At 42.0% G+C, this 26,394-nt stretch overlaps 1 protein-coding gene across 5 annotated transcripts in view; it reads left to right on the top strand.

Annotated features, from left to right (window-relative positions):
• DGKB (diacylglycerol kinase beta) overlaps positions 1 to 26,394 on the top strand; it is a 686,362-nt gene that overhangs the window by 72,841 nt on the left and 587,127 nt on the right. For 2 of the 5 annotated variants that reach the window (XM_072650808.1, XM_072650809.1), the window contains exon 2: positions 16,040 to 16,290. In XM_072650808.1, coding sequence (XP_072506909.1) covers positions 16,221 to 16,290 — 70 coding nt within the window. In that variant the 5' untranslated portion in view covers positions 16,040 to 16,220. Of the gene's footprint in view, positions 1 to 16,039; positions 16,291 to 18,860; positions 18,960 to 26,394 lie in introns of those variants that run through there. The other 3 variants (XM_072650812.1, XM_072650810.1, XM_072650811.1) reach the window with 2 other exon arrangements.

The following is a 26,394-nucleotide window of genomic DNA, read 5'->3' as shown; positions in this document are numbered from 1 at the left end:
AAGCATTCATAGATAAAGCAAGTGGATTATACAGGGCAAAGCAAGAGTGTGTTACAGGCTGGGTTGTTTCCATTGATAAAGTTCTTTGATGTGGATCTAATGAGAACAAGAGTTTGAAATCCAATGGAAATTTTCAATTGAGTTTTGTGTTTCCAACAGACCTCCCCTTTGGGGGCCAGCATTTTTCAAGTCCTAAGCTTGGTGGGTGGCAAAGAATGAACACTTTGCAGCAAATTGTTGGGGAGAGTACATCCCCAAGTTGGAATTCGGCATTCTGCTGTTTGAGAATGCGCCCAGAAGGCCTCACCTTCTCTAATCCCAATAACTGTGGAGCTTGTAGATAGTAGGTACCAAGAAAAGTCAAGTTTGAGGAAGAATGCTTTTCTATTCTCTCATACATAGTAGGTGTGTGTGTATGTGTGTGTGTGCTTTTGTGTGTGTATTTGAAGGATGAATGCCTTCTCCATTTTTCATGTTGTATACTTCTAAGACAGACTGCAACATGTCATCTGGGATTTGGAAATCATAGAATTGGGCATCTCTGGAGACTCATGTGGGAAAAGCTTGTGAATACTATGTGGTTTGCCAGAACCATCCTGAAGGATAATCATGTTTATGTGCCTGAGTCAAGTATGGGGTCTGTGAAACAGAAGAGAGGAAAGGAGATTCCGGGCGTGAGCTGGAGAGTGAGTCCTAGTGCATTATGGGGACTTAGAACCCCATAATTTAGTCCCTTAAATCAGCATCATTATTAATATTGCCAGGTAAGGGAACTGTAGGGAAGCACAATTAAGCTTCATGAGAGCAGGGTAAGGGGAAAACTAACCAACCAAAAACCTTCTTCATAACTAGGGCTCTTGAAAAGTAGAAAAGGATACTTTGGGAGATTATTATTATTATCATTATTTAACTAGTTACATTTATACATTGTTTTTAGTTTTTCAAAGAACTTTAAAAATATTATCTTAATTTACCCCAAAACAACCCTACTTTATTGTCCCCATTTTCAAGATGAGAAGGCTAAGGCAGACAAACAGTAGTGACCTAACCAGTCAACTAAGGACCTCCTGACTCCAAGGCCATTGCTTTATCCACTGCGTCACCCTTCTGCCTAGGGATTCCTCTTCATTTGAGATCTTCAGATAAAGGCCAAATGAAGACTTAGATTCATTCCAGAGAAGTTTGTTGCTCAGCAATCAGCTAGACCAGCTGCTTTCCAAGGTCCATCAAACTATACAATTCAGTGATAACATAGCCTCAAAGCACATTATAGTCCTTTACATGTTTTGCATTAATTCATATGTGTCAATGTGTCATATTATATAGTTCTACACTATTAAGATGAATGGATTCATGGGAGTGTTTTCTCAGATAAATCTGGAGTCTAGTTCACAATAGAGCATCTCTCACAACAGAACATAACTGATGCATATGAGATAGTAATTTTCATAATCCCATAAGATTTAGAACTGGAATGAACATTAGCTACCAGCCACCTTATTTCACAGATGAGGAAGCTGAGCGTCAAAGAGGAAGATTAACTTGGCCATGGCTTTGTGGCAGAATGAAGATTCCCATTCAGACTGACAGTAGTGGTGCTTCTCTACCCACAACACCATATTACCATGTAGGTAGTAAACAGAGTTGAAAGCCTTTGGCTAGAGAATCTTTTAGCTTGAAGAAACCTCAGCCATCACCTGAAGCATCAATTCTCAAATTATGGTCTTGGGACTCTTTTATAGTCTCAAAAATTACCAAGAATCCCCCAAAAACCTTTTATTCATTTACTTATTAGAAATTGAAACATCTTAATATTATTGTGAAAATTGTTTTGACCTCACAGACCCTTCACAGGGTCTCAGAGATTCCCAGAAGAACCCAGAACAGACATTGAGAACCAGAGATTCTAGAACAACTCATTGCTAACCAAGAATCCTGGATCTGGTTTCCCTCACAATTGTTATCCAGTCATTTTAAGACTTTAGTGAGTGGAAAGTGCTTTCTGGGTACAGAGGAAAGTGCCAGGAAAGTCGTAGGAAACACAGGTACAGACAACATTTGGCACCCATGTTCTAAGATCTTCTTGTCTAATGGGAATCATAAACAGATTACAATAGTACAACATAATACAATATCTACTTGGATAAGAAAAGTGAATGAAGGAATAAATGAATGAACAAAAAATGTTAAGGACTTTGCACAGAAACAAGAATCTAAGCTTGTGCTAATAGGAAAAACAGTAGAGACAACTGCTACTTTCGAAGAGCTTGTATTATAATGAGCACATAATAAACTTAGGAAAGTGGTGACCCAGGAAAAGAAATATTCTGGTTTGGAAATTTACAGGGATGGAGGGGGGCCATAGGGAGGTAGATTCACATATCCCTTCCAGGAGAGTGGCAGAGTTGATTTAATTAAAATCTACGGCTGCAGAACTGGAGAGGGTGAGGTGAATCATGCTTGGGAGTTTCCTGAAATAGTGTTCTGGTAGAAGCAGGTGCCAGGTAGGAGAGGGTGTCCCAGGGCACTTGTTTCCCTAGCCTTGGCCCCTGGCATTGGCAACAAGATGATGATAGAGGAAATGCAAAGAAATTGCTATATGAAGTCCACCTGGGTTAAAAGACAATTACTAATAAAAGTCAGGAAAGGGTTCGTGGAAGCTTTGAATCTGAGTTAGGCTTAAAGGATCAGAGGAATTTTAAAAAGTAGTTGGAGAAACTGAGAGTATGAAGAGAGAGCCCTGGTCATGGGGGTTGGGGGAATGTCAGCAAAGGCATGGATGTGAGAAAACAGGTGATCTTTGTAAAGAATTGTAGATGATCTAGTTTGGCAGGACTTTCGAGTCCTTGGAAGAGAATAATAGGAGATAAGGAAGAAATAGAGTGGCCTTGGATTTTAATAATCCTTAAACACAAAAAGAGTTGGAAGGACACCTCGTAGGTAATCAGAATCCATTGTCAATTAATAAGCATTTATTATTGGGTCACAGGGAAATAAAAACCTTCTTTCTGCAGTTATTATTAGGTTGTTCAGTCATCTCTCACTCTTCATAGCCCCATGGACCAAAGCACACCAGGCCATTGTACCATCCACTATCTCTTGAAGTCTGTCCAAGTTCAGGTACAATGTTGCCATGGCACTCTCTAACCATCTCATCCTCTGACATCCTCTTTCCTTTCGACCTTCAAATATTTCCAATATAGAGGTCTTTTCCAATGAGTGCATCTTCCCATTATGTGACCAAAGTATTTACAATCCAACTATTATATTAGTCTTATAGACCGCTACTAGAAAAACTATAGTGTAGACTATATGGATCCTTTTTGGAAAGGTGGCGTCTCTGCTTTTTAGTATGTTGTCCAGATTTGCCATAGGTTTCCTTCCAAGGATCAAGTACTTTTTAATGCCGTGGCTATAGTTACCATTGGCAGTGATCTTTGAACCCAAGAATGTAAAATCTGAGATTGCTTCCATTTCTTTTCCTTTTATTTCCCAGGAAGTGATGAGACCAGTTACCGAGATCTTTGGGTTTTTTGTTAATGTTAAACTTCAACCCAGTTTTTACACAAATCAAATCAAAATCTGGAATCATGGTAACAAGGTGAAATACCAGCAATCTCATATGCAGATGTTAGCATTTTGATGGCAGAAAATGAAGAGGAATTAAGAAGCCTCTTGATGAGGGTGAAAGAGGAGAGTGTAAAAACTGCAAAGAGGTGAAGTCAATCAATACTTAAATAAGTTAATTCAGAGTGTTCACTGGAAGGTCAAATAGTGAAGCTGAAGCTTAAATACTTTTGTCAGAGACAAATACAAACCTTGAGAAAAATCACGTTGGTGACTCTGTGGATGATGTATTTACAAATAAAACTACTGTGATCCAGCACCATGAACCCCTCAACTGAAGTACCCTGTGATGGTATGCCTACCTTCTTACCAATCATTTTGAATGGATATTACTATAAAACTTTCAAGCATTTGATTTACAATTTTACTTGCCATGTATTAAACATTGAAAGTTATTTTTTAAATGATTTTAGCACTGTCTGCAAGTGTTGGATTTATGACTCAGAAAGAGCATTCTCTGGCTTCTCTTCTGTGGATCTCAGGCACAAGGAGGGTTGTTTATTGTTGTTGTTTTGTTTTTAATCTAGTTCATATTATTAAATCAGTGGAGTTTACAGAGACCTGATTTTTTTGTTTGAGTAAATGGAGATTTCATAAAATTTCTATTTTCTTCAACATTTTTTTGGGTCTCCTTTAGCAGGGAGCTGATTTGCTGTTCATGCTTTGACTTCATGTCTCTCATTTCTCTTCCCAGCTTTTCCTCCACCTCTCTAACTTGATTTTCAAAATTCTTTTTGAGCTCTTCCATGGCCTGAGCCCATTGAGTGGGCTGGGACACAGAAGCCTTGATTTCTGTGTCTTTGCCTGATGGTAAGCATTGTTCTTCCTCATCAGAAAGGAAGAGAGGAAATGCCTGTTCACCAAGAAAGTAACCTTCTATAGTCTTATTTCTTTTCCCTTTTCTGGGCATTTTCCCAGCCAGTGACTTGACCTCTGAATATTTTCCTCACACCCACCTCACCTCCTGATCCTCCCAGCCAGTGTTTGGGGTCTGAGATTCAAATGCTGCTTCCAGCCTCAGGGCTTTTGGCGGGGGCAGGGCTGCTATTCAGTGTGAGATTAAATTCAGATGCTCAGGTGAGGGCAGGGCTGCCTCTCAGGCTCAGTTCCCTCAGGGAGTTTATGCACAGACCTTCAACAATGGATCCAGGCTCCTGCCTGCTTGGGGAGCCCTGGTCTGCCGCTGCCCCTCAGCTTCTGTCTCCCGAGGGGGCCCGAGCCATGGGGGCACCCCACTCCCCCCTCGACCCGCCAAAGGGACTCTTTCACCGACCCCCGTCACCTGTGGGTGGAGGTACTTGTGCGGCCGCTGGAGATCCCGTCCCTGAAGCCCGCTCAGATCTGTTCCTCTCCGTGCCACGGCCACGGCAGGGCTGTACTCAGCTCCCAGTCCTGGCGCCCAGTCCTCAGCACGAAGGACCTTTTACGAGAGGTTTGCAGGTCTCTCCGGAACAGAAATCTCCCTAGCTCCAATGTTCTGTGGCCTCTGGGTGCAGAATTCACCGTGAGTTACTTCTTTGTAGTTGTTCTATGGGTTGTGGGTTCGGAGCTATGTGTATGTGCGTCTTTCTACTACGCCATCTTGGCTCCGCCCCCCCATAAAATTTCTAACAAAGATGGGGATTCTGCTTTTCTATTAGTGGTTCCCCCATAGACTATGTTGAAAACCTTCCAGTATGGCCCATATGTGATGGCACAGTTAAGACTCTGGGTTGACCCCACTTGAAAGACAGATTGCTGTGCAAGAAAAATGAAAGGATAAATAGTTCTGAATATCTCCTACTTACCCCCAGGGCAGTAACTGACTCCCACTGGAGTGGATGTGGTAAAACCAGCCATTGGGAACATGGGATAAATGATGTACAGAGAGAGAACAAAGAGGTGTTGTTTGTCCTTGAGATGATAATTAGTGTTAGCCAAAAAGGTAGAGGGTGAGCAGAGTGAACACTATTGTGTGGAAGTAGAAAGGGTGGAAGAACCTGCATGTTTCTGGGCATGGGGCCTAGAGTGGTTCCAGAGTAAATAAGAGTTGTCTGCTTTGGGGAACCTTGAGAATGTGGAGAGAGTAAATGATGGTGGAGCAGAGGCGATGCCTTCTTCCTTGGTCTTCGGCTTGGGAGAGAGATGGCCATTGAATTCCCTTCCAACTCAAAAGTCAACAAACTGATTCTCCATTCACACCAGCTAGTCAGGATCACAGCAGACCCTACAATTCATGTATGGGATGTCCCTACACTTGTAACTTCCAGAAAAATGCAGTGTAGCACTTTGATACTTCAGTAGGTAAGAGTGAGTACTTCAGAATTTTTTATTTATATCCAAGGAAAATAAAATAAAAGGGGGCTAAAATCTGACACACCCTTGATGGATGGACATGCCTTGTGGAACACACACTCTAAGGGCCTTTTAGAATAGAAAGGAAATTCTGAAGGAGGTGTGCGTCTGATAGAGAATACAACCCTAGGTGCCATCCCCAACCTTTCCTTTTATTGGTAGATATGAATGTAATTGTGTTCCACCTGGTGTTATCTGCTATTAGATGTATTTCTTATTTTGTATATCATTCATATTAGGGAAAAAAATCTCCCTCCAATTCCCCCCACCCCTCTACAGTCCCTCTACAGTAATGGGTTTCTTTGGGCAGATGCCAATACAGCAAAAAGAGAGTCCCTGACACTCAGCATTCTTTAAGCAATAATGTTTGAAGGACTCCAATTCCTCCCACACAGGCATAAATTCCTACAAAATGCCTCTAGCATCCACCATTGTAGCTTGACTATTAAAAATAATAATAAAAGAAAAGGGTATAATTACAGCATCGTTCATTTTTAATTTAGTGTAGTGTCTAAAGATAATTCTTTGTTGGACGTAACTTTTTGTTTGCTAATGGTTAAGGACTTATTATGAACTGCCAAAAGAGGATGGATATAGATATATATACATATATGCATACATATATGTGTATATATACATTCACATATACATATTTATGTATATATACACCCATGTGTATTTGATTTAATGAAAGAGAAATTCACCATTTTTTTATGCCCAGAGAGCAATGGTTAGGTGTAGCCATCATGCATGTGGCTCCCAGGATCATAGAACTAGTCCTGAAAAGGTCCTTCAAGGTCATCACATCCAAGGTTCCATTTTATAGATGAGGATGATTGAGGCTTAAGAAGCACCTTGTATACATTATGTCAGTGGATCCTTATAGTGATCTTGTGAAGTTGAGGCATGACTATCTTCTATAAGCAATACTTCACCCCACTCTCCCTCAAAAGGAGAGACAAGGTTTCCTTTGTCCAACATGGTAGAAAGAGTAGGATTTGGAGTACGAAGATCTGTGTACTGATCTCACCTCAACAATTTCCAAATCTGTGTCACCTTCATCAGGATTCTTTTTCTCCATTAGCCTCACTTTCCTGATCTGCAAAATGCAGGCTTTGAACAAGATGATATCTCAGCACCATCCTGTTCTGAGCTTCTAGGCATCTCTGAGCTAGAACCATGGCAAGGAGTCTACCTTCATGGGCAGATGAACACCACCCACAGAAGCTAAGAAGAATCTGAGCTTGTAGTGGACAGAGAGTGAGGGTGTACAAAGAAAGAAGGGGCATTAGGTTCACCAGCATTTTACTTTATTTAATGTTACATCAAAGTTACCTCTAAGAATTGCTCAAGATAGTCTGAGATCTTGGCTAAATTACATGTTAGTAACAGCAAACTTTCAGGTTTGAGAGTTATGTACTTTGTGTGGAGTCTCAAACAGCCTTACGGGATAGGTATGTGAGAGATGAGTTATCCTCTTTCTTCAGAGACACCAGTGAAGAAGCTCCTGCTAAAGTCTAGGTGATCTGCATGAGAAGGGCTCTGTCATAAAGAGAGCATTTTGCACAGGAAGAAAGAGTCTCCAGTATATTCAGTGACCTGTCTTGGACTGCCCACTTTTTAAGGCACAGAGGCAGAATATTGACTTGAGCCTTTCTGAGTCCAGGTCCAGTGTCAGCCAAATTAACCTCATTTATATAGTGTTTCCACCTTGCAGAACTCTGTCACATGTGAACATCACTGACTCAGCTTTCTGCAATACAGGGTCATTAAGAAAACTCCATCATTGTGTGCCATCACTGTTTCTCCAGAAGTCATTTGTCTCTGATGGTGACTAAACTTTTTTGATTTAAATGAGAGAGATGTCAGTAACTTATACAATGTGAGTGTCAGAAGAGCTGACCTCATTTCCTTCCTGATCAAAAGTTCATCTCAAAAACTCAGTATGCAAATGTGCTTCACTTTCTAAAGAGCTGTTCTCTTGGATTTCACCACTGTCTCTAGAGATTAATCTTTCCCCCAAATTGGAAAGACCTCTGAACATTATGCCTCCTCAGGGCCACTCTCCTGATTGAAGAGGTAGAGGGTAGACTTCAGAGGTCCTCCCAGATCCTTGATTTAAGTAGGCTTCTCAGGTAACATGCCTCACCATTCCCCACTTTGCAGGAGGTCTTCAGGTATCTGTGCCGCTGGGTGCCAGGTGTCTGCTAGGTATGGCCCTTGCCCTCTTTTCGACTTCTTTTCATATATTTCTCTCGTCATGTGAGACCTGTTCCTTAAGGCCTGGGGCCGGGCTGTCTTCTATATTTCTTTCTGTCCCTATTGTTCAGCAAAATAGCCAGGCCATAATATGTGCTCAATAAATATTTAAGGACTGACTGATGTACTTCTTTAACCCACATTTCCAGGGGAAAGAATCTGTGTGAAGTCAGGAGTGGCACCAGTTTTCGTTCTGAAGAGTCGTATCTGGCACTAATTATGGTGGAGCCTGGGGAAATGGAGCAGAGGGAGGGATCTCCCCTTGGGATCTTCCCATCATGCCTCCTTTACTTCGAGGCCCTGGACAGAGTCCCTGTGTACCACCACTGACAAGGCCAGGAAAGCCGTGTGGGCGGAGTTTCCATCATGGGAGCTTCCTACAGCTGACCCCTGAGTCATAGACCTGTGAACATCTTTGGGCTCGCCTTTGTGGGCACAAGGAGTTTGCTCTTGGGGGGCATGGGGAGTAATGCTAAATGAGACTTCAGTGTATTAGCATTCTCTGTTAATTCATGAAAATTTTACCTTGTGCAAAAATTCTGTCTTTTTCATGGATGCTATCATCATCCAGCTACAATTACTTTTATCTGGCACATGATCCACTTCCTTTGAAGCTTTGGAGTTTGAAAAGTGTATGGAAGGCAGCTATTCAGCTGTCTTCGTGGTTACATGTATCTACTAAGTGAAAAATGAATGAACACATTTTTTGACACACCTGGAAATACATGATTTGAAAAGTTAATTCACAGGGAGGCATAATAGTATAGTAGAAAGAACGTAGAACTTGAGTTGAGGCCCTGAGTTCAAATCTCTGCTCTGCCCATGTGACCTGGGGCAAGTCCCCTTAAGCCTTCCAGGCCTCAGTTTCCTTGCTTTGTACCACATGGCCTGTGACGCACTTTCTAGCTCTGGCCGTAGGATCCCTTGATGCTCTGGCATTGGTGATTGTCATTAATCCCTTCTGGGACTCATTTTGGAGGGGGAAAAAGATAATGACTAAAGGATATTAACCCCTTGTATCAATGAAAGATAACCACTAAAGTTCATCCAAGCACCTACAAAAGCAATTACATTTAAGTATATTTCCTGAGCAGCCAAGGGCTTTCCTTGTCTCCTCTCTTGGCTTTTCCACTGGCTGTCCTCCATGTCCAAGAAGACACTGGAGCAATGGGTGAATTGGGCTTTACAGGAATCATCTTCAAAACTAGTTGTTGACTTAGAGCAGATGATACTGCAAATGCCATGCTAGGTGAAACCTAAGAGCACCTCAGAATCACTGAACTTGGCTCCCAGCAGTGTGGGGTGCAGGGCATGGGGCATGTTTGAACATGGGAGAGGAATGACCAGATCTCACCCCCTTCTCAGCTCCCACATTCCCACCTCCACATGTTTGTTCTCGCATGGGGACTTTGGAATCAGTGTGTAGGTAAGGGGGATGGAAGGATCTCAAAGGGGGAACACTGAACAGCTGTTCTTTGAATGAACTGGAGTTTTCCCTGAGAAAGACCCAGGAATGGAGGTGGGAGAATTCGGTCCATTTCATGTCATTATTAAATTTGACCTAATAGAACAATGCTACAAAATTATACGCTCTTCAAACTGCAAGGGAGCTCACAGGCTGTCTAGTTTAACCTGGACCTAACTAATAACAGTAACATTAATTACAATAAGAATACATAAATGATTCAATCTTAAAGCATGAAGAAAAATAAGAATTCTTCGGTGCCAGATACAAGGTTCGTTTGTGAACTACTTTAACTGGAAGTGGCCCCTTTGTCACATGCACACACACCAGTTCCCCAGAGGGTGGGTGATGGACTGGACTTTGAGAAGTTATGGTGATGAAGATGATGATGATAATGTATGATGATAGAGTATAGAAAGTCTGCCTTGGAGACATGAACACCTGGGTGTTCAGGCTTTACCCTGTGCTGTTGGGCAAACACCAGGCATCTCCCTTCGCCTCTCAGTGATCCCAGTAACTAAACATGAGTTCTTAACTTAAGGTTTATGAGCTTTAGAAATATATCTATGTCTACATCTACCTGTCTATCTATATTTTTGTATGTATGTATATATATACATATGTTACATTTTATAACTATTTTTCAATATAATTGGTTTCCTTCATGAGCCTAGGTAATTTCTTTTATAAATGTAAAAACATTATTCTTAGGGAGCTCCTAGCTTTGAACAGACTGCCAAAGGACTTTGTACTTCTATGACTCCCAAACCAAGAGTCCCCTATGCTTATGAAATTCCAGGGTCGATGACTCCACCCCATTTCAAAAATGATGTTAAAAGCAAGTCACATTTAGCAAAAACTTAGGAAAGTCCCTTACCCCCATGGGTCTCCATTGTAATCCTTAGTGAGCAGAACTCTCATCTGTATCACTTCCCATAGTGAGTGGTCTTCTGTTTTCTGGGTTGAGACCCACAGGGAAAAAGGACCCAAGACCAATGCAGGCAGCTCCAATTAAACTGCACTTGATGCCAACATCTTGCCTGGTGTCTAACTTGATACTTACTTCCAAGACAGGGTACCAACTAATAGAAGTGACGACATCTGCATTACTAGAGATACTAGAGACCCAGTCTTTGAAATATCATATTATTGGAGCAGGAAGACATTGATGCTAATGTTTTTCAAAAGATGAGACAGTTAAGAACACTCACTCTTTTTTTTTTTTTTTTTTAGGATTATCCTTCTTTTCTTCATATAACCCTGCAATCTTAGGAGTGAAAGGGAACTCAGTGGGCATAAAAATAATATATTCTACTCATTTTAAAAAAAAGGTTGTGAGAAATCCAATTTAGCAAAGACATCCTAATGGCAATCATAAATGAAAGTGGAAAGAAATCTACAATCAGAAAAAAATGGAAAAATTTGTGAAAAAATATTACAACAAATGGGTTTCTCAAGGATGATAGAACCCCCTCAGTCAGGCCCAATTATCCTAGTCCCTTATATATATAAAAGGGGCTAAAGAGAATAAAGATAGGAAAAGCAGCCAGACCGGATCAAATACGTATGCAGAAAACCCGTACGGCTGGTGGCACAGTAGACTGCGTGCTGGGCCTGGAGTCAGGAAACCTCGAGTTCAAATACAGCCAGTACTCCGTGTGATCCTGGACATTTCATTTAACCTCTGATCACCTCTCTTTCCTCAAATGTAAAATGGGCATAACAATGCCACTTTACCTGTAAGTTTGTTGTGATGATCAAATATATTTAGTATAGATATACACACATACATATATACGCATACATACACATATATGTGTGTATGTATATGCATAAGCACTTAGCACTATCTGGCATATAGTACCCACCATGCAAATGTTTATTGCCTTATCCCCCTCCCTTCCTTTTCTCCCATGCTAGAGGATATGACTGTGAGGATATTGCAGAACTGATTTGTAAATTGTCTAAAGGGTGCAGAGATATAAATCTGGGGGAAAAATCGCAGACCTTTGTAGTTCCCCACAGAAACGACTTAGAAAATGAACATTGACAGCAGCCAACTTGTGTGCCTCCTCTTGCATGGACATCTTTTTGAGGGTTGTTTATGCAGGCACTGAGGGAGTCCTTGAGAGCGTGGGGAGGGAAGGAGCAGACTGCCACAGTGATAGTCAAAAATGATGACATCTTTGCTGTCTCCAACTTGATTTAAATGGATGGATGATATAAGAGTCTGTTGTGCTAATCACTTGTCATTTTAAAAAATCAGCTCAGTAGGCCAAATGCCATTGTAGAAATGTTGTCATAGCAGAGGATCTCCCACATCAATAGCATTCAAGATTTCTTGAAAGACATAATAACTGAAAAGGCCTTGTTCCGTAGGGACATATATGCTTCCTAAAGGATTTTCCGTAGAAATGGAGGGGATCCCAAGCAGAATATAAAGCAAGGACTGATTTCCTACACATAGGGCAAATTACATCAGGCCCCAGGACATTGCAGTCTCCTGGAAAACATTTATATTCACTCAAAGGAGTTTTGCCTGTCCACCCACACATAAAGACCAAGTGGATAAAGAATGTCTGTTGTGCAGATTTCAGTGTCCAACAGAATGAGTACTAGTAGAGTTGGTACAAAAGTATGTGTAATTGGGAAGGAAAATGAAGATAGACAGTAAGTTGGGCCCTGAAAATGAGGAGGAGAGCAGGCTGCAGTGCTTGTGGGCAATGGCAAAGAGTTTCTACCATTTGCAACCTTCTCATAATAGCAAAAGCCTTCTCTAACTCTATCTAGTGCAACCAGTTTACTCATACTGCTGCACAGAGTGAGACCAGGACCACCATGCCTCTGAAGACCTGAAGTTGCACATCACTCAAAGAGCAGGAAAATTTATGCTTGGTGCCAGTAGACTGCAGCATGGAACCAATGAGGAACTCTGGAGAACAGAATTATTGGGTGTGGTCAAGGACTTGTGTGGCAGGAAAAGAAGATGGGTTAGATGCTAGAGAAATGAAAATAAAAGACAGGAAGAATCGTTGTTGGATGGTTTTGATGTGGTTCAAAGAGGGTTTAGCGACCCCTCAAGGACCAGGGTGCAGGACAGGATTGTTTGGAATGAATTCGCAGACTCAAACAATCTTTAAGTCAAGGTGGCTTTATTTTTACGCTTCTCAGTGGACAGAATTTCTTAAGGGACCTGCAGTCTTAGAGGGGTACAGTTAAAGTTTATATATGATAAACCATAGTAAAACATGAGGGAAATATGCTAACTAGGTGATGGAGGAGGGATTAGGGAGTGGTTAAGGAGTGGTCAGTTCTTAAAGGAACACACATTTTTTGTATATACTGCTCAGGCATTTTACCTAGAGATCACCAGAAAAAGCCCAAGGTGGGGAGGGGCACACAGGGATGTGTAGTTCTAGGCCTGCTAGTTAACTAGCTGTCAGGGTGGACTGAGGACTGCCCAGTTTGTCATCCACTGATATCTTGTTTGACAAGATAGATGTAGGGAGTGTATATATGTCTAAAGTCCAGGATACACACAATGAGGAGTCCAGGGTGTGGATGATGAGGTAGGGAGTGTGCATAGATAGTCCAGTGGGTACCAAATATCCTTGTGAGCCAGTACAAAGACAGTTCAAGCTAATAATTCTTACTGGTGCAGTTTGTTACTGTACCAGGGAAAGAGAGAAGTGTTTTGCTAAGGTCCTTTCATAAGGAATTGCTAGGAAGGGTGCCCTTGGGTTGGGGAGCAACGCCAGGGATAGCGTTTTGAGGCTGGGGAGGAATGTGTACTTAGAATTGGGGTGCCAGCACAGACAAGCACACCATCAGCTTTAAGGTGCACCCCTGGCACCTTTGCAACGTTGGCAGAAACAGAGGAAGGAATCTAGCATCCTACGCAGACATATTTCTCTACTGGGAATTTGGGGGAAGAGAAGGTTGAGGATCCCACAGAATAATCAGGAATGGGTAGGCTGTGATCTACGTTTACATGGTGCTTTAGGATTTGAAAAGTGGTTTAAAGATATATTACCTATTTCATCGATGAGGAGATTAAGGCACAGGGAGATGAAAACATTTTCCCAGGGTCCCCCAGCTTCTGGGTTCTCAAGCCTTGCTGACACCAAGTCCAGTGCTCTAAGCCCTGTGCCCCCTGTGATTTAATCAAATCTTTACTCCCCAAAGAATCCTTGCTATAATGTGCCAACAAGTGGTCATAGATTGATCCTTCACGTTGGGGAGTGGGTAAAACTCCAGGCATAAGAATAACCCTCTTGTTCTTTTCAGAAGTCTTCCCAAAGCTTTCAGGACCCAGGACTAAGTAAAGGACTGGCCCAGGAACCTGTGGTGGACTCCCTTCCCCTCCCCCAGCTTCCGCCTTCCTTTCTGATCTAAGAGGAGATGGGGGGCATAGGGAAGAAAGCAGAGAAAGAAGTCCTTTGAACTGCTTTTTCTTATGGGAATTGAGCTAAGCTTCAGACCTAAAGAATAATTGCTTGGAGCCCTAGAGTGTTGCCTTTACTTTGTAAATCTTTCTCATTAGGATGCAAATTGGCTGCCCCTAGTTCAAAGAAAGCATCTTAGGACTGTTAGGAAAAATAAAGGGGGGGGGGAGGGAGATTTGAGTTAATGCATCAAATTTGCTGTAAAAATTTTTTCTAAGAAAGTCATGTTCTTTTTCTTAGTTAAAATGACATGGAAACAATATATTTAGGATCAGATCCAAAGCCCAGGTGCCAATTGGTCCAGTGATACCTTGATTCAAGAATTCCTGGGAAATAAAGTTTTTTGGGTTTTTTTTTTTTTAATGGAGTCAGCTGCACACACACAAATACAATTAAAAATGCTCTAAAGCAGTTCTGACTCTGGGTAGAGGTCTGGCAGAGGGTCATTCCTGCCCACCTTCTCAGAGCCTGGGGCTGTGGGAAAGCCAACTGGACAGAACTTCGAGTTTCTCTTCCTGGGGGAAGCCCCACTCCTTTCCTTCTTTGGAGATTCCAGGGACTCTAAAGACCCCCTTCAGTGTTCTTTGGGCCCTCTTAATCGGGAAAAGGGGGGACATCAGGAAGCTATTGCATTAATCAGTAGGTGAAGAGTGTGTCTTCCCTCCCATCTAGAGGCTAGAGTTCCCTTATCTCTTCCCACATCTCATGTAAGCACCAGCCTGTGGACTTGTGGACTAGTCTCAGATGAACTCAACTAATCCTTTACATTCACACCTTTCTTTTTATCTCAAGTTACGGAAGGAAACAAAAAAAAAACAAAATAGGATTCAGATTTCAACAAAAGAAGTGAGGAAAATGTAGAAGGGCACAGCTCCTTTTCCCATCCTCTTCCTAAGGTCTTTAAACTTGACCACTCAGTCCTCAGTTGCAAGACCCAGGTATTCAGATCTGATGTGTTAGCTGCTGGCATATCAGATGTGACTTTAGCTGTCACTCGGTGGTTTTGATGTTATAACAGCTCTTTATCCCATCTAGCAATTATATTCAATTGATAAAGCATATAGTGAACCTCCACTATGTAATAGTAGGAAAGAAACAAAGTCCTTGCTTTGAAGATGGCTGCAAGCATAGGGTTAGTGGCAACTCTGTGGCCCCGTAGTGCATAGGGTGCCAGCCCTGGAGTAGCGAAGACTCATCTTCCTGAGTTCAAATCCAGTCTCAGACACTTACTAGCTGTGTGACCTTGGGCAAGTCACTTCACCCTATCTACCTCAGTTTCCTCATCTGTAAAATGAGCAGAAGGAAATGGCAAACTCCACTCCATAATCTCTACCAAGAAACCTCAAATGTGGTAACAGAGAGTTGAACATGACTGAACAACAATAAAAAGCATAGCATGGACATTTAGAGTTAGAAGGAATCTTACAGATCACTTAGTCCAACTCCCTCAGTTTATTTTCCATTAGTCACACAGTGGAGAGCCAGGATTTGAACACAGTTCCTGTGACTCCCAAGCTTAGTGTTTTGTTTTCATTTTAACCATATAACCTTTAAACATGGGACCTGGATTCAGGTTTTACCCCATAACAATTACTAGCTCTGTAAGACTGAGCAAATCATTTATGTTTTTCAGCCTCAGTTTCCTTAACTGAGAAATGGAGTACAAAATCATCCTGTATCTCACAAGGTCTTTGCCTCTCCAATGAGATATTGTCTGAAAAGTGTGTTGTGAAATTTAAAATTATAAATAGCAATTATTCTATATCAAAGGAATAAAGGTCTTTGTAATGCAAAGAACTTCAGCAACTGGAGAACGTATAGAGAAACAGAAATGGTTGTTTTGGTAATCAGGGAGCGCTATGTGATGGATGTACCTTCAAATGTTCCCTTTTCTCTTCCCTTTTTACAGAACTTTCATCTGTCTTCAAAAGGAAGGGCTTGCATCAGCAAACACCTGCCAAACTGATCTTCTATGTAATATCCTGAATTATCATCTGCCCATTAGACCATGTGGAATCACTGAAGCACAGGCTTCTTGCACCCGGCTTTCGTGAACTCCCTGATATGTGACAGAGAACTCGGGAGCCATTATGACGAACCAGGAGAAGTGGGCTCACCTTAGTCCTTCTGAATTCTCTCAGCTCCAGAAGTATGCTGAGTGTAAGTATATAGGATCGTGGCATTGTGAAACTGATGATAAGTCAATTTAATGGAGGCTGTTGAAATAACATGGCCAATGGGAAAATCAAATCAGAGATCTGGGGTTGCAATTTCTGTTCTGCCCCTTAGGATATTTGTTGACCTTCGGCTGGGAAATCTCCTGCCTTCTTTGTACTTCTGTCTCATTTGTAAAATGAGAGGGTTGGACTGGGTGCCTCCAAGAGCCCCCAAGATCTAAATCTAAAATGGGAGGATTCTTAGCCCTCACTCATGGGCATGGAAATTCCTTCCACCCCACCCACAGGGATCAGAGTTCAACCTTGCCTCTTTCCCTGGGTTGCATCTGTTCATGATCCTTCCCTAGTCCCTTCATGAATGTTCTGTTCTCTGTGATGACAGATTTATTTTACTTATTTGTTAATTTATTTTTACCATTCTCTGGATATGAGGCAACACTTAACCTTTCCATCTATCATCTCCAGCTCTCCCAACATGACCAATTCAACTTCTTTCCTCTCCTTCATGCTCTTTCCGGTATTTAATATGCAACCTCTAGTGGGTGTTGTTGTTGTTAATCTGACACTTCATTTACACCCTCCATTTGTTTTAATTTTGGCCTGTCAGGGAAAGAGGAGGTGTGTGTGTGCTATGGACACTTCCTTTCTAGGGGTCCGAACCCATATTTTCAAGTATGAACTAAAATAAAGGTTCAAATCCAAGGAGACGTGGGGGAAATGGAGGCAAAACTGAGATGGAGAAAAGAAGGAGCTTGTTGACAGCTGGAGAAATAACTCATTGAGTCCATTCTCTTTGTGGTTGTGCAGTCATTTTTTCAACCGTACCTGGCTCTTTGTGACCTCATCTGGGGTTTTCTTGGCAAAGATACTGAAGTGGGTTGCCATTCCTGTCTACAGCGCACTTTGCAGATGGGGAAACTGAGGCAAAAAGGATGAAGTAACCTTCCCAGGGTCACACAACTCGTAAATATCTGAGGTCATATTTGAATTCAGGTCTTCCTGAGTCCAGGCCTAATGCTCTTTCCATAAGAATGAATCCTTCCACATAAGACTTAGCAAAGGGCTCTGTGTTCCCTTTAATGTCATCAGGGAAGGAAAACTTATTCTCTGACAAAGTAGTCAAGTCCATATTTAGAAAGTCCTGATGTTGAACCTTAAGCTCGTGTTCGTTAGTGTATTATTTACTTTAGAGGGTTAGGATCATAGGATCATAGAGGGATATATTTTTGGCATGAGGCTGTCAAGGATAGATTGAAGCAGTTTTGCTGGACCATGTGACTGAGCTTAATTCGGTGTGTGTGTGTGTGTGTGTGTGTGTGTGTGTGTGTGTGTGTGTGTGTGTGTGTGTGTGTTGGAATGATATACTTTTCCTTAAAATGTAACTCAATTCTCAGAGACCACACAGGACTTCACCGTTCTCCCTTTTGTAGGATAAGCACAGGCTATCACTCACGCACTCCAGCAAGCCTGTGTCCTGTCCCACAATTTCTCCGTCCACAAGTCCCCAAATATTCCCCCCCCTCATGTCCTAGAATTTCTAGGATATACTTTGTCCTGGCCTCTCTCCCTTTGGATTCTAACCTAAGCCACTGATCTCTTACCAATGGCTGTAAATCTTTTCATTATTGTCTCTTTTCTCCCTTTTTCCTTCTCCCTCTCCAGTCTGCCTTAGTCCTACACCACCAGTTATTCATTTTGAAGTGTGTCCACTTTCCCTGCCAAGCCTAGGTTGGGACAAAATGAAATGGCTCTCCCAGTTTCCATGAAACCATTAAATACAGCAATCAAGTTGACTTTGCTGAAACTGAGCCAGTGGTGATCCAGGCTAGCTTTGGATCTTGCCTTCAGCAAATTTAGCACCTGGACCTATCATGATGACACCAAAGAATTCAAAAGGTCTGGGAAAGGAGCAGACCATTCTAACCTTGTTGTTTCTGCCCTTTGGAGGTAAACAGAGTGTTTTCTCCCTCATCCATGTACCAGCAACTCAGATATTTGAAGACAGCTATTATTTCTTTTCCCACTCTTACACATACTCCCAGAATCATTCATCCATCCATCCATCCATTCATTCAGTAAACATTAAGTAATTATTGCTTTCATTACACTGTGGGGTGAGCCCCGGGAAGATTGGCAGAGGTTCCTTGATCATTTAACTCATAGTCTCCCAGAGTAGAGGTTCTTTTCTCTTTTATTCCATTCAATTTTATTTATTTTCTGTTCTAAATTCTCTCCCCCCCCCCCCCATCTCTCCCCTACTCATTAAGAAAAGAGGAAAAACAAAACCAATTACAAATATGAATAATCACAAAAACTAGACTCTGCATTAGCCATGGGAAGGAAGGAAGGAAGGAAGGAAGGAAGGAAGGAAGGAAGGAAGGAAGGAAGGAAGGAAGGAAGGAAGGGAGGGAGGGAGGGAGGGAGGGAAGGAGGAAGGGAGGAAGCCAGGAATCCTCATCCAGCGCTCTGAATCCCTCAGTGCTCCCTCTCAAGGGAGCCGACACGTTTCATTGTGAGATCTCTGGAACTCTGGCCAGCGTCATGTTCTGAGCAGAGTTCCTAAGTCTTCCAAAGCTCTTTGTCCTTACAGTATCACTGTTAGCGTGTAAATTGTTCTCCTGGTTCTGTCCACCTTACTTTGCAATAATTCATGTAAGTTTTCCCAAGTTTTATTTTCTAAAACCATCTTCCTTCATCCTGTCTTACAACACAACAGTATTTCACCATACACATATACCGTAACTTAAGGTGCCCCTGCTGATGGTCACCCCTTCAGTTTCCTTTTTTTTTTTTTTTTTATGAACATGCCAAACATACCAGAAATATTTTATGTACCTTTGGGCTTCTTCTTTCTCGTTCTTAAGATATCTTTGGGTGTAGACATAGCAGTGTTATCACTAGGCCTTAGGTATGTACAGTTTTACAGCATTTGGTGCAGCATTCCAGATTACTTAAAAAAAAAAAAAAGTCTGGATCAGTTCAGAGCTCCACTAATAATCTGTTCATCAACCTTTCTTCTGCAACCTCTCCGGCATTAGCCATTTGCCATTTTTGTCATCTTAGCGAATCTGATAGGTATTAGCTGGTATCTCAGAATTTTTTTGATCTGCATTTTTCTAATTATTAGTGATTTAAATAGAACATTATGTTTTTTAATGTGCTTATTGATTGCTTCAGTTTCTTCCTTGGGAAACCCCTTGTTCATTTGAGCATTTATCTATTGAGAAATGGTTCTTATTCATATAAATCTGAATCAGTTCCTGACATATTTGAGAAACGAGGCCTTTATCAGAAAAAAAAAAATGACTAAAGATTTTTTCACAATTTCCTGTTTCTAGCAGATGTTCTTGATGTTCTGGTCTTTAATTTCCTTTTTTAAAAAATTTTAATAACTATATTTCAGCATAATTGATTTAATTTATAATCTTATGTGTTTTACCTTGCTAATTTAGAAGCATGATTCTGACAAAGTATCCATAGGCTTTTCCAGACTTCCAAAGGGATACAGGACACACACTCTTAAGTAGGAACCCTTAGCCCAGAGTGATGGAGTACCACACACACACACACACACACACACACACACACACACACACACACACACACACACACACACAGAAACTAATTTAATGATTGCTTATCGATTGATTAATGTTCCATGCCAGCAATGCATGGATAACATGCTTGCACGCTGGAAAAAAATATAAAAAGGTCCTGAGTGAAATCTGAGGAATGAGACTGGAACTTACCTGGGTGGGAGTGGGGATGGGGATAGAGTAGAGAAACATGAAGAAAGGAAGTTGAATTTTAAAAAAAAAAATGAGTAATTAAACCAACCAGAGTGGGAGGTAGGAAGGAGGACTGGGCACTCCAGGTAAAGGGGGCAGCTGATGAAAGATCTGAAGATGGCCTTTGCTGTGGTAGCAGCTTCCCTGTGGCAGGAATTTGGAAGAGGAGGAATTGGTTGGGGTCTAATTTCAAGAGTTGGACTTCCCATAGTTTGGATTTGGATTCATGATAAAGATATTCAAATACTTCCTAAAGGGAAATTACAAGAAATTTTTCTTTAGTAATCTATGGAATAAATTAAGTAGCAGTCGATTAAAAATCATTAATGAGAAAATTACATCATTGGTTCAAACCGAATTCATCTGGATTAGAATGTTCGTAATCACTTAACTTGGGTTTCTATATGGAAAGACATTTTCCTGAGAGAATTAAATGCCTTGCAAGTCAATTCTTTCTCTTCTAGCCAGTTGGAAACATTTTTATTCCAACTACAGAATCGAGGTTTTTTTTCTAAAGTGTGTAGAATGAACTATGACACAAATGGCTATAAAACAGGAAATTATTTGACTTTGGAAATGAAGATTAGCATAAATGATGGTAAAAATAAATTCTACAGTACCCAGGAAAACTGTGTCATTAAGTAGCATTATTAAAATTAATCTTAGGAAAAGGGAAGCTAATGGATTAACTAAGATTGAAGCAGAGTGCCTCCCCATTTGTCATTAAGCCTACTTCCATTTATTTAATAGCATAATAACAGAGGAAGTATTAGAATGATTCCCTTGAGCAGTCTCCCATATAGTTAGAGAAGGAAGTCACCCCTGATTGGCATCTCTGCTTACCTAACGTGGTCGTTAGGGCTGAATTTCCCTTGAATTGGGACTCCAGCTGAGTCTGCCAACGTTTTCCTGAACGATGCAGTGCCAGAGTTTATCACACATATTTGCATCTTTCTTCTCTGAGCTTTAAAATCCCACTCTCAGTAGAGGCATGACCCACCACTGGCCAGTGCTGTCAATGGTGAGCTCACTCTCTCCATTTCCACATTTCTAACCACATGAAGTGAAATTGAAGGTGGGCTTGAAGACCAGGGGAGCACGTGAAAACGTCACGCCTAGAGTTTAGGCCTGGAAGGGGCCATTGTACACATGTGGAGACTGACATTCTGTTGAACAAATACTTGGAAAATAGAAATAGAAAACTCACCCATTTGCCAAAGATTGGCACGTATGCCAGTCCATTACGTTGGGGGCTTTCCCTGAGGTGCAGTGGATGGAGCCTGGCTCTGCAGCCACAAGACCAAGGCTCAAATCCCCATTTACATGTTTATTAGGTGAATGATTGTAGGAAAGACACTTAAGTATGGACTCAGACATGACTTTTTAGTGATGATACAATGCACAATGCAGAGTCAGTGCAAGGAAAAGGGTTTTGTGTGTATGCTTTAATGTACTTTATAAATGAGTTCCCTCCCTCCTTCATTCCCTCCTCCTTTTCCTTCATTTCCTTCCTTCCTTCCTTCCTTCCTTCCTTCCTTCCTTCCTTCCTTCCTTCCTTCCCTCCTCCTTTTCCTTCATTTTCTTCCTTCCTTCCTTCCTTCCTTCCTTCCTTCCTTCCTTCCTTCCTTCCTTCCTTCCTTCCTTCCTTCCTTCCTTCCTTCCTTCCCACCTCAAGGTAGGCAGTAGCTTCCTAAGTGACCTAACTTTCCTTTGGCTTTAAACAAGCCCTAAGCAAGTCCAAGTTTGAGAGCCTGCTTCCCCTTTCCCTTGTGGGTGAGTGTCCAAGCTGAGTGGCTCCTTGAGCCACTCTCTTCTGGCTGTCATTCATGTCCATGCTTGTTTTTTGTGTGAGTCCTTGGTTCTGCCCAAATGGATTCCAATGAGACTGGCTTGGCTTTCTTCTTTGTGACATAGACTTTAATTCCCTCTGGGCCACTAGCCAGAAGCTTTCTTACCCATTTCTCAGCCTTCACTGTGACAGAAAGAGGTTAAGGAATCTCCATCTCTGCCACTCCCCCCAGTCATGTTTCTCCATTGATCATTGGGTTTGCTGTGGGGAGTTTTCATGATGATTCCAAGTGATTGCCACAGGATAGCTTCTTTTTAGCTTATTTGCTAAGTCTCTTTTGGAAAAATACCATTCTAAGGATGGTGGGAAAGCTTCCAGAAGTTGTTTTTGTTTTACACTGTTTATAGGGCTGGCATGGCAGAGCACCTCCAGGGTACAGGTGGAGGCAGTATCTCAGAGATAAAAAACAAGGGATGAGCAACCAGAGGGTCTGCTGTCTTGAGCTGGTTTAAATATTGATCATCCTAGTTACCGTTCATTTGTATCACATTGTGTCATGAGGGACAATAAAGATTCATCCTCTGATGATGGGCCCTGGCAAATCCTTGGCCTCCTTTCCCATGGAAGCTAAGGGGACAAGACACCTGGACAGTACCTTCTTCTAGGGGAGAGCTCTGGCTTAAAGGGCCCTGCCCTACAGGCTTTCTGCCCCTGCTGTCCTTGCTCAGCTGAACCTAGCCCATACTTTAGAGTCTCCAGTTTTGGATCTTGAACTCCCAAGAACTCCATCTCACTTCCCTCTGACTTTGGCCGGGTGCAAGGGCTCAAAGCTTACATAACTAGGTCCGATTGATTATAATGATGACAGTTTACATTTATAAAATGCACAGAACTTTTCATGCATTTCCTCTATGGATCCTACTACAACTGGAAACACCCCCCATTTTACAAATGAGGAAACTGAAGCTCCAAATTTCAGTGACTTGTCCAATGTATTTCAGGTCATACGTGCAGACCCAGATCTTCAGCTCTCAAAGTCCATATCCTTTCCATTCTCTACACTGGTGGCAGGAGAAAGTCAAAATGAGTGAGGAAAGAAACGTTTCATCTTCTGAGCGTCTCGATTTCTTAAGCAATGAATGCCAATTCTTGTCCCTAATAAAGCGGGGCCAGATCTCTTTGGCTTCGGTCTGAACCACAAATACACAGGGAGACACATGTTTTTACCTTAAAAACAATTAATCAAATAAGGCCAATTAATTAGGCAATCTGATTTCTAATTGGATGAACAAACTGAGAGGGGGAGAGTGAACACAGTTCTCTGCATTCAGAAAAAGAAGTGTCCCATTCCCAAGCCCCTTCCCCACAAGTATCTATAAACAAAAGGATATCAAGCAATAACTGAGTGACAAGGACACGGGCAGTTTTCAGAGGAGACATATGGCTTGCATGAGAAGTCCCATCATGAGAAAACTCCTTGCCCCTAAGTCTTTGAGGGTGACTGGGCTTCTGGTCAGCATAACAGAAGGCCTTTGCTAAGGGTTTCCAAGCAGCAGATACAAGAGGTCCTGTTTCCCAGCCACACAGGGCTAAGTACAGAAAACACAATAAGGTTTTCTCTCAATGCCCATGATTGAATGAAGTTTTCTCACAGGACAGAATTTGGACTAGGCCCATAACTGAATAGAAAAGGAAGCGAGCTGGCTCCTGAACTGAGCACGGTGCAATTCCCACAATTAACCTCTTGCCGTCCTACACTCCTCCATTCCCTCACTTTACCTCCCATGGCTGTTAAGGACTTGAGAAGCAAAGTGTCTCAGTTAGAGGTGGCCCCATAGACCATCTTGTCCCACTTCCCAACAAGTGTTGGTACAGTGTCAGCTTGAAGAGAGACCTCCAGTGAAATACAGGCCAGTTGTTCCAGAGACAGTGCATTGATCTTCAGGGCAGCTTTGGCAGTCAGGATATTTTACTCACATTAAACTGCCTCTCACAGTTCTTCTTCCACCCCCACCCCATTGCTCTTACTTCTTCTAATGAAGTCCATTCAGAAAACCCAAACAAAACCAACAGACCCTAATCCCCTTTCCAATGACTACCTGTTGTATAGCAGGATAGGCTTCCAGGGAGCCAACCACCCCCAGGTCCTTCAATGAAGCCTCTCATGGAATAAGCTTAAGCAAAGGTTTTCACTGCCTCAGTGGTCCTTCGCAGGACTCTCTCCCAATTCCTTCCTAACCTTCAGCTCCTGGAAGAAGGTACAGCACGCTGCCCAAATGCTGCAGAACAAATGCTAGTGATCTTTCATTCTCACCATTGTGATCATGGATCATCTCTTAAATGCAGCCTATAATGCCACTGTCATGCCATAATTTTTGTTGCCATGGGATAATGGAATCGAATTATATTGAGTTTGCATGTCACTAAAATACTCGAACTCCTGTGCTTGGGGATTGGGCACTGTGGATGCCAAGGGAAAGAAATTCTTTTATCAGAAAGGGAGGAACACCCAAGTTTGAATTGTGCCTCCGATACTCATTAACTATCAGCCTCAGTTTTCCCGTCTATAAAATGTATAGTAATAGCCCCTGCCTTACAGGGGCATTGGGAATAACAAATGAAAAAGCATTTGAAAAATGCTTTATAACCCTTAAAACGCTATAGGGAAGGGAAGAAATGAGACTTTATTAGTGGCTGCTGTGTGCCAGGATCTGTGCTACGTGCTTTATCAATATGACCTCATTGGATCCTTCAGCCACCCTTGGAGATAGGTGCTCATTGAACAGTGAAGGAAACTGAGGCAGATGGCAGTGAAGCTACAGAAAGGCTAGTTATTCTTATCATCCCCACCACCACTATTATACTTCAGATTGTTAGAGACAGCCTTCACTTCTAGCCTAGATTATTTTTCGAACCCTAACTCATCCTCCAGTATGTTCACCATCCTTCCAACTCTGCAAGCAGAGAAGCATCTGAACAGAGTCTCCATCCAATGTCTTGCCTTCCGGCCATGCCCATGGCTCCAGATGGACAAATGATGGGGCTGGTGTTTCACACCTAATTCTGGCTCTTGGCTTCCTTTTCATTTATTTCCTCGTTTTGCACGCACGCTCTCTGTCTCTGGTCTTTTCTCTGTGTGTATGTGTGTGTGTGCACGTATCTGTATGATAGATGCACAAGCAAAGAGTTGCACACTCACACAGAGAGAAGTAGGCACCTTCACACACCATACAAAGATGCATTGTACTTACACATGTAACCATTCCTATACATGGAAATGCATGTCTTCACACATATGTAAACATGCTTGTACACAATCACACTCACTTTTTAGTCTAGGCAGAATCTCATTTCACTCACTGGCCTGAGTCATTAGCTTTTTAAATGTCATCAAATCTTTGGGAAAAAACAAAACAAAAAAAACAATTGGCCAGGGCTTGGCGGCTCCCCATTCCCTACCTGGTGTTCTAAACTCATGCTGCCCAAATCACATCCAATCCTCCTTGCTCCAAGGAGAAATCTATCTTGCATTTTATTCCTCAAAAGCCTGATTGTCCTCAACAATCTAGAACTGGTCTAGGTTGGGATTGGAGGTATTTATTTTTCACTGTTATAATTATATGGGACATACTCCATCTAGCAAGGTACAGCATCATCTCCAAACAGTTGGAAATGGATCATGTCCCTTTCCAGTCTGATAGAATGTGTTTTACAGAAATGAGTCTGTTCTTCTTCATCACTTTCACTGCGGTGCCTGCATCTTTTAAAGCAAATCTCTTGACTTACATGCTCATATCTGAGTTTCTCCCCTTGCCTTCTGGTCATAGGTATCATAGAATTATAGAAATTAGGCCTCATCTCACCCTGGCGCCTCGTGTTTCAGTTAAAGAAGTTATCTGGAACCCTGAACCTGGAATCAGGAAGCCCTGAAATCAGTTCCAGCTCCAGATACTTACTAGAAGCATGTCCCTGGGCAAGTCACTTTAGCGTTGCATGCCTCAGTTTCCTCATCTGTAAAATGGGTATAATGACAATACCTACCTCCTAAACCTGTTGTAAGGATCAAATGAGAAGATAATTGTGATATGCGTGCCATATAGTAAGAGTTAAATAAATGTTAGCTGTTATTGTTAGGAAAATGAGGAGGCCTAGATAGATGCAATGACTTTCCCAAGGTCTCACAGGCAGCAGAATCAGAGAATTCATATCTATGTCATTTTGACTTCAAATTCATCCCCTCTTCCACCTGCACATCTAACCATATTAACAACTTTCTAAGCCAGAGATTCTCCAAATCACTTTTTTTAATTGTCTCGGAGAGAAAGACAGTGAATCAGTGTGATGTGTCTGAATGCCAGCGCCAGTGGCGAGATTGCTGCTGCTCTCCTGTGCTCTGTGTATCCTTCCTGATTTGAATTTCTCTTTGTTTCCCTAAACTCTGTAGGATCTCCCTACCCTGATTCTTCTGTCTACACATTTCCCTAAAGAATGGCTGTCTATAATCCTAACC

The sequence above is a fragment of the Notamacropus eugenii genome, chromosome 3, assembly GCF_028372415.1.
Source record: "Notamacropus eugenii isolate mMacEug1 chromosome 3, mMacEug1.pri_v2, whole genome shotgun sequence".
Classification (NCBI taxonomy): Eukaryota; Metazoa; Chordata; class Mammalia; order Diprotodontia; family Macropodidae; genus Notamacropus; species Notamacropus eugenii.
The sequence above is the reverse complement of the archived record's forward strand: the minus strand, read 5'-3'. Positions and strand labels throughout refer to the sequence as shown.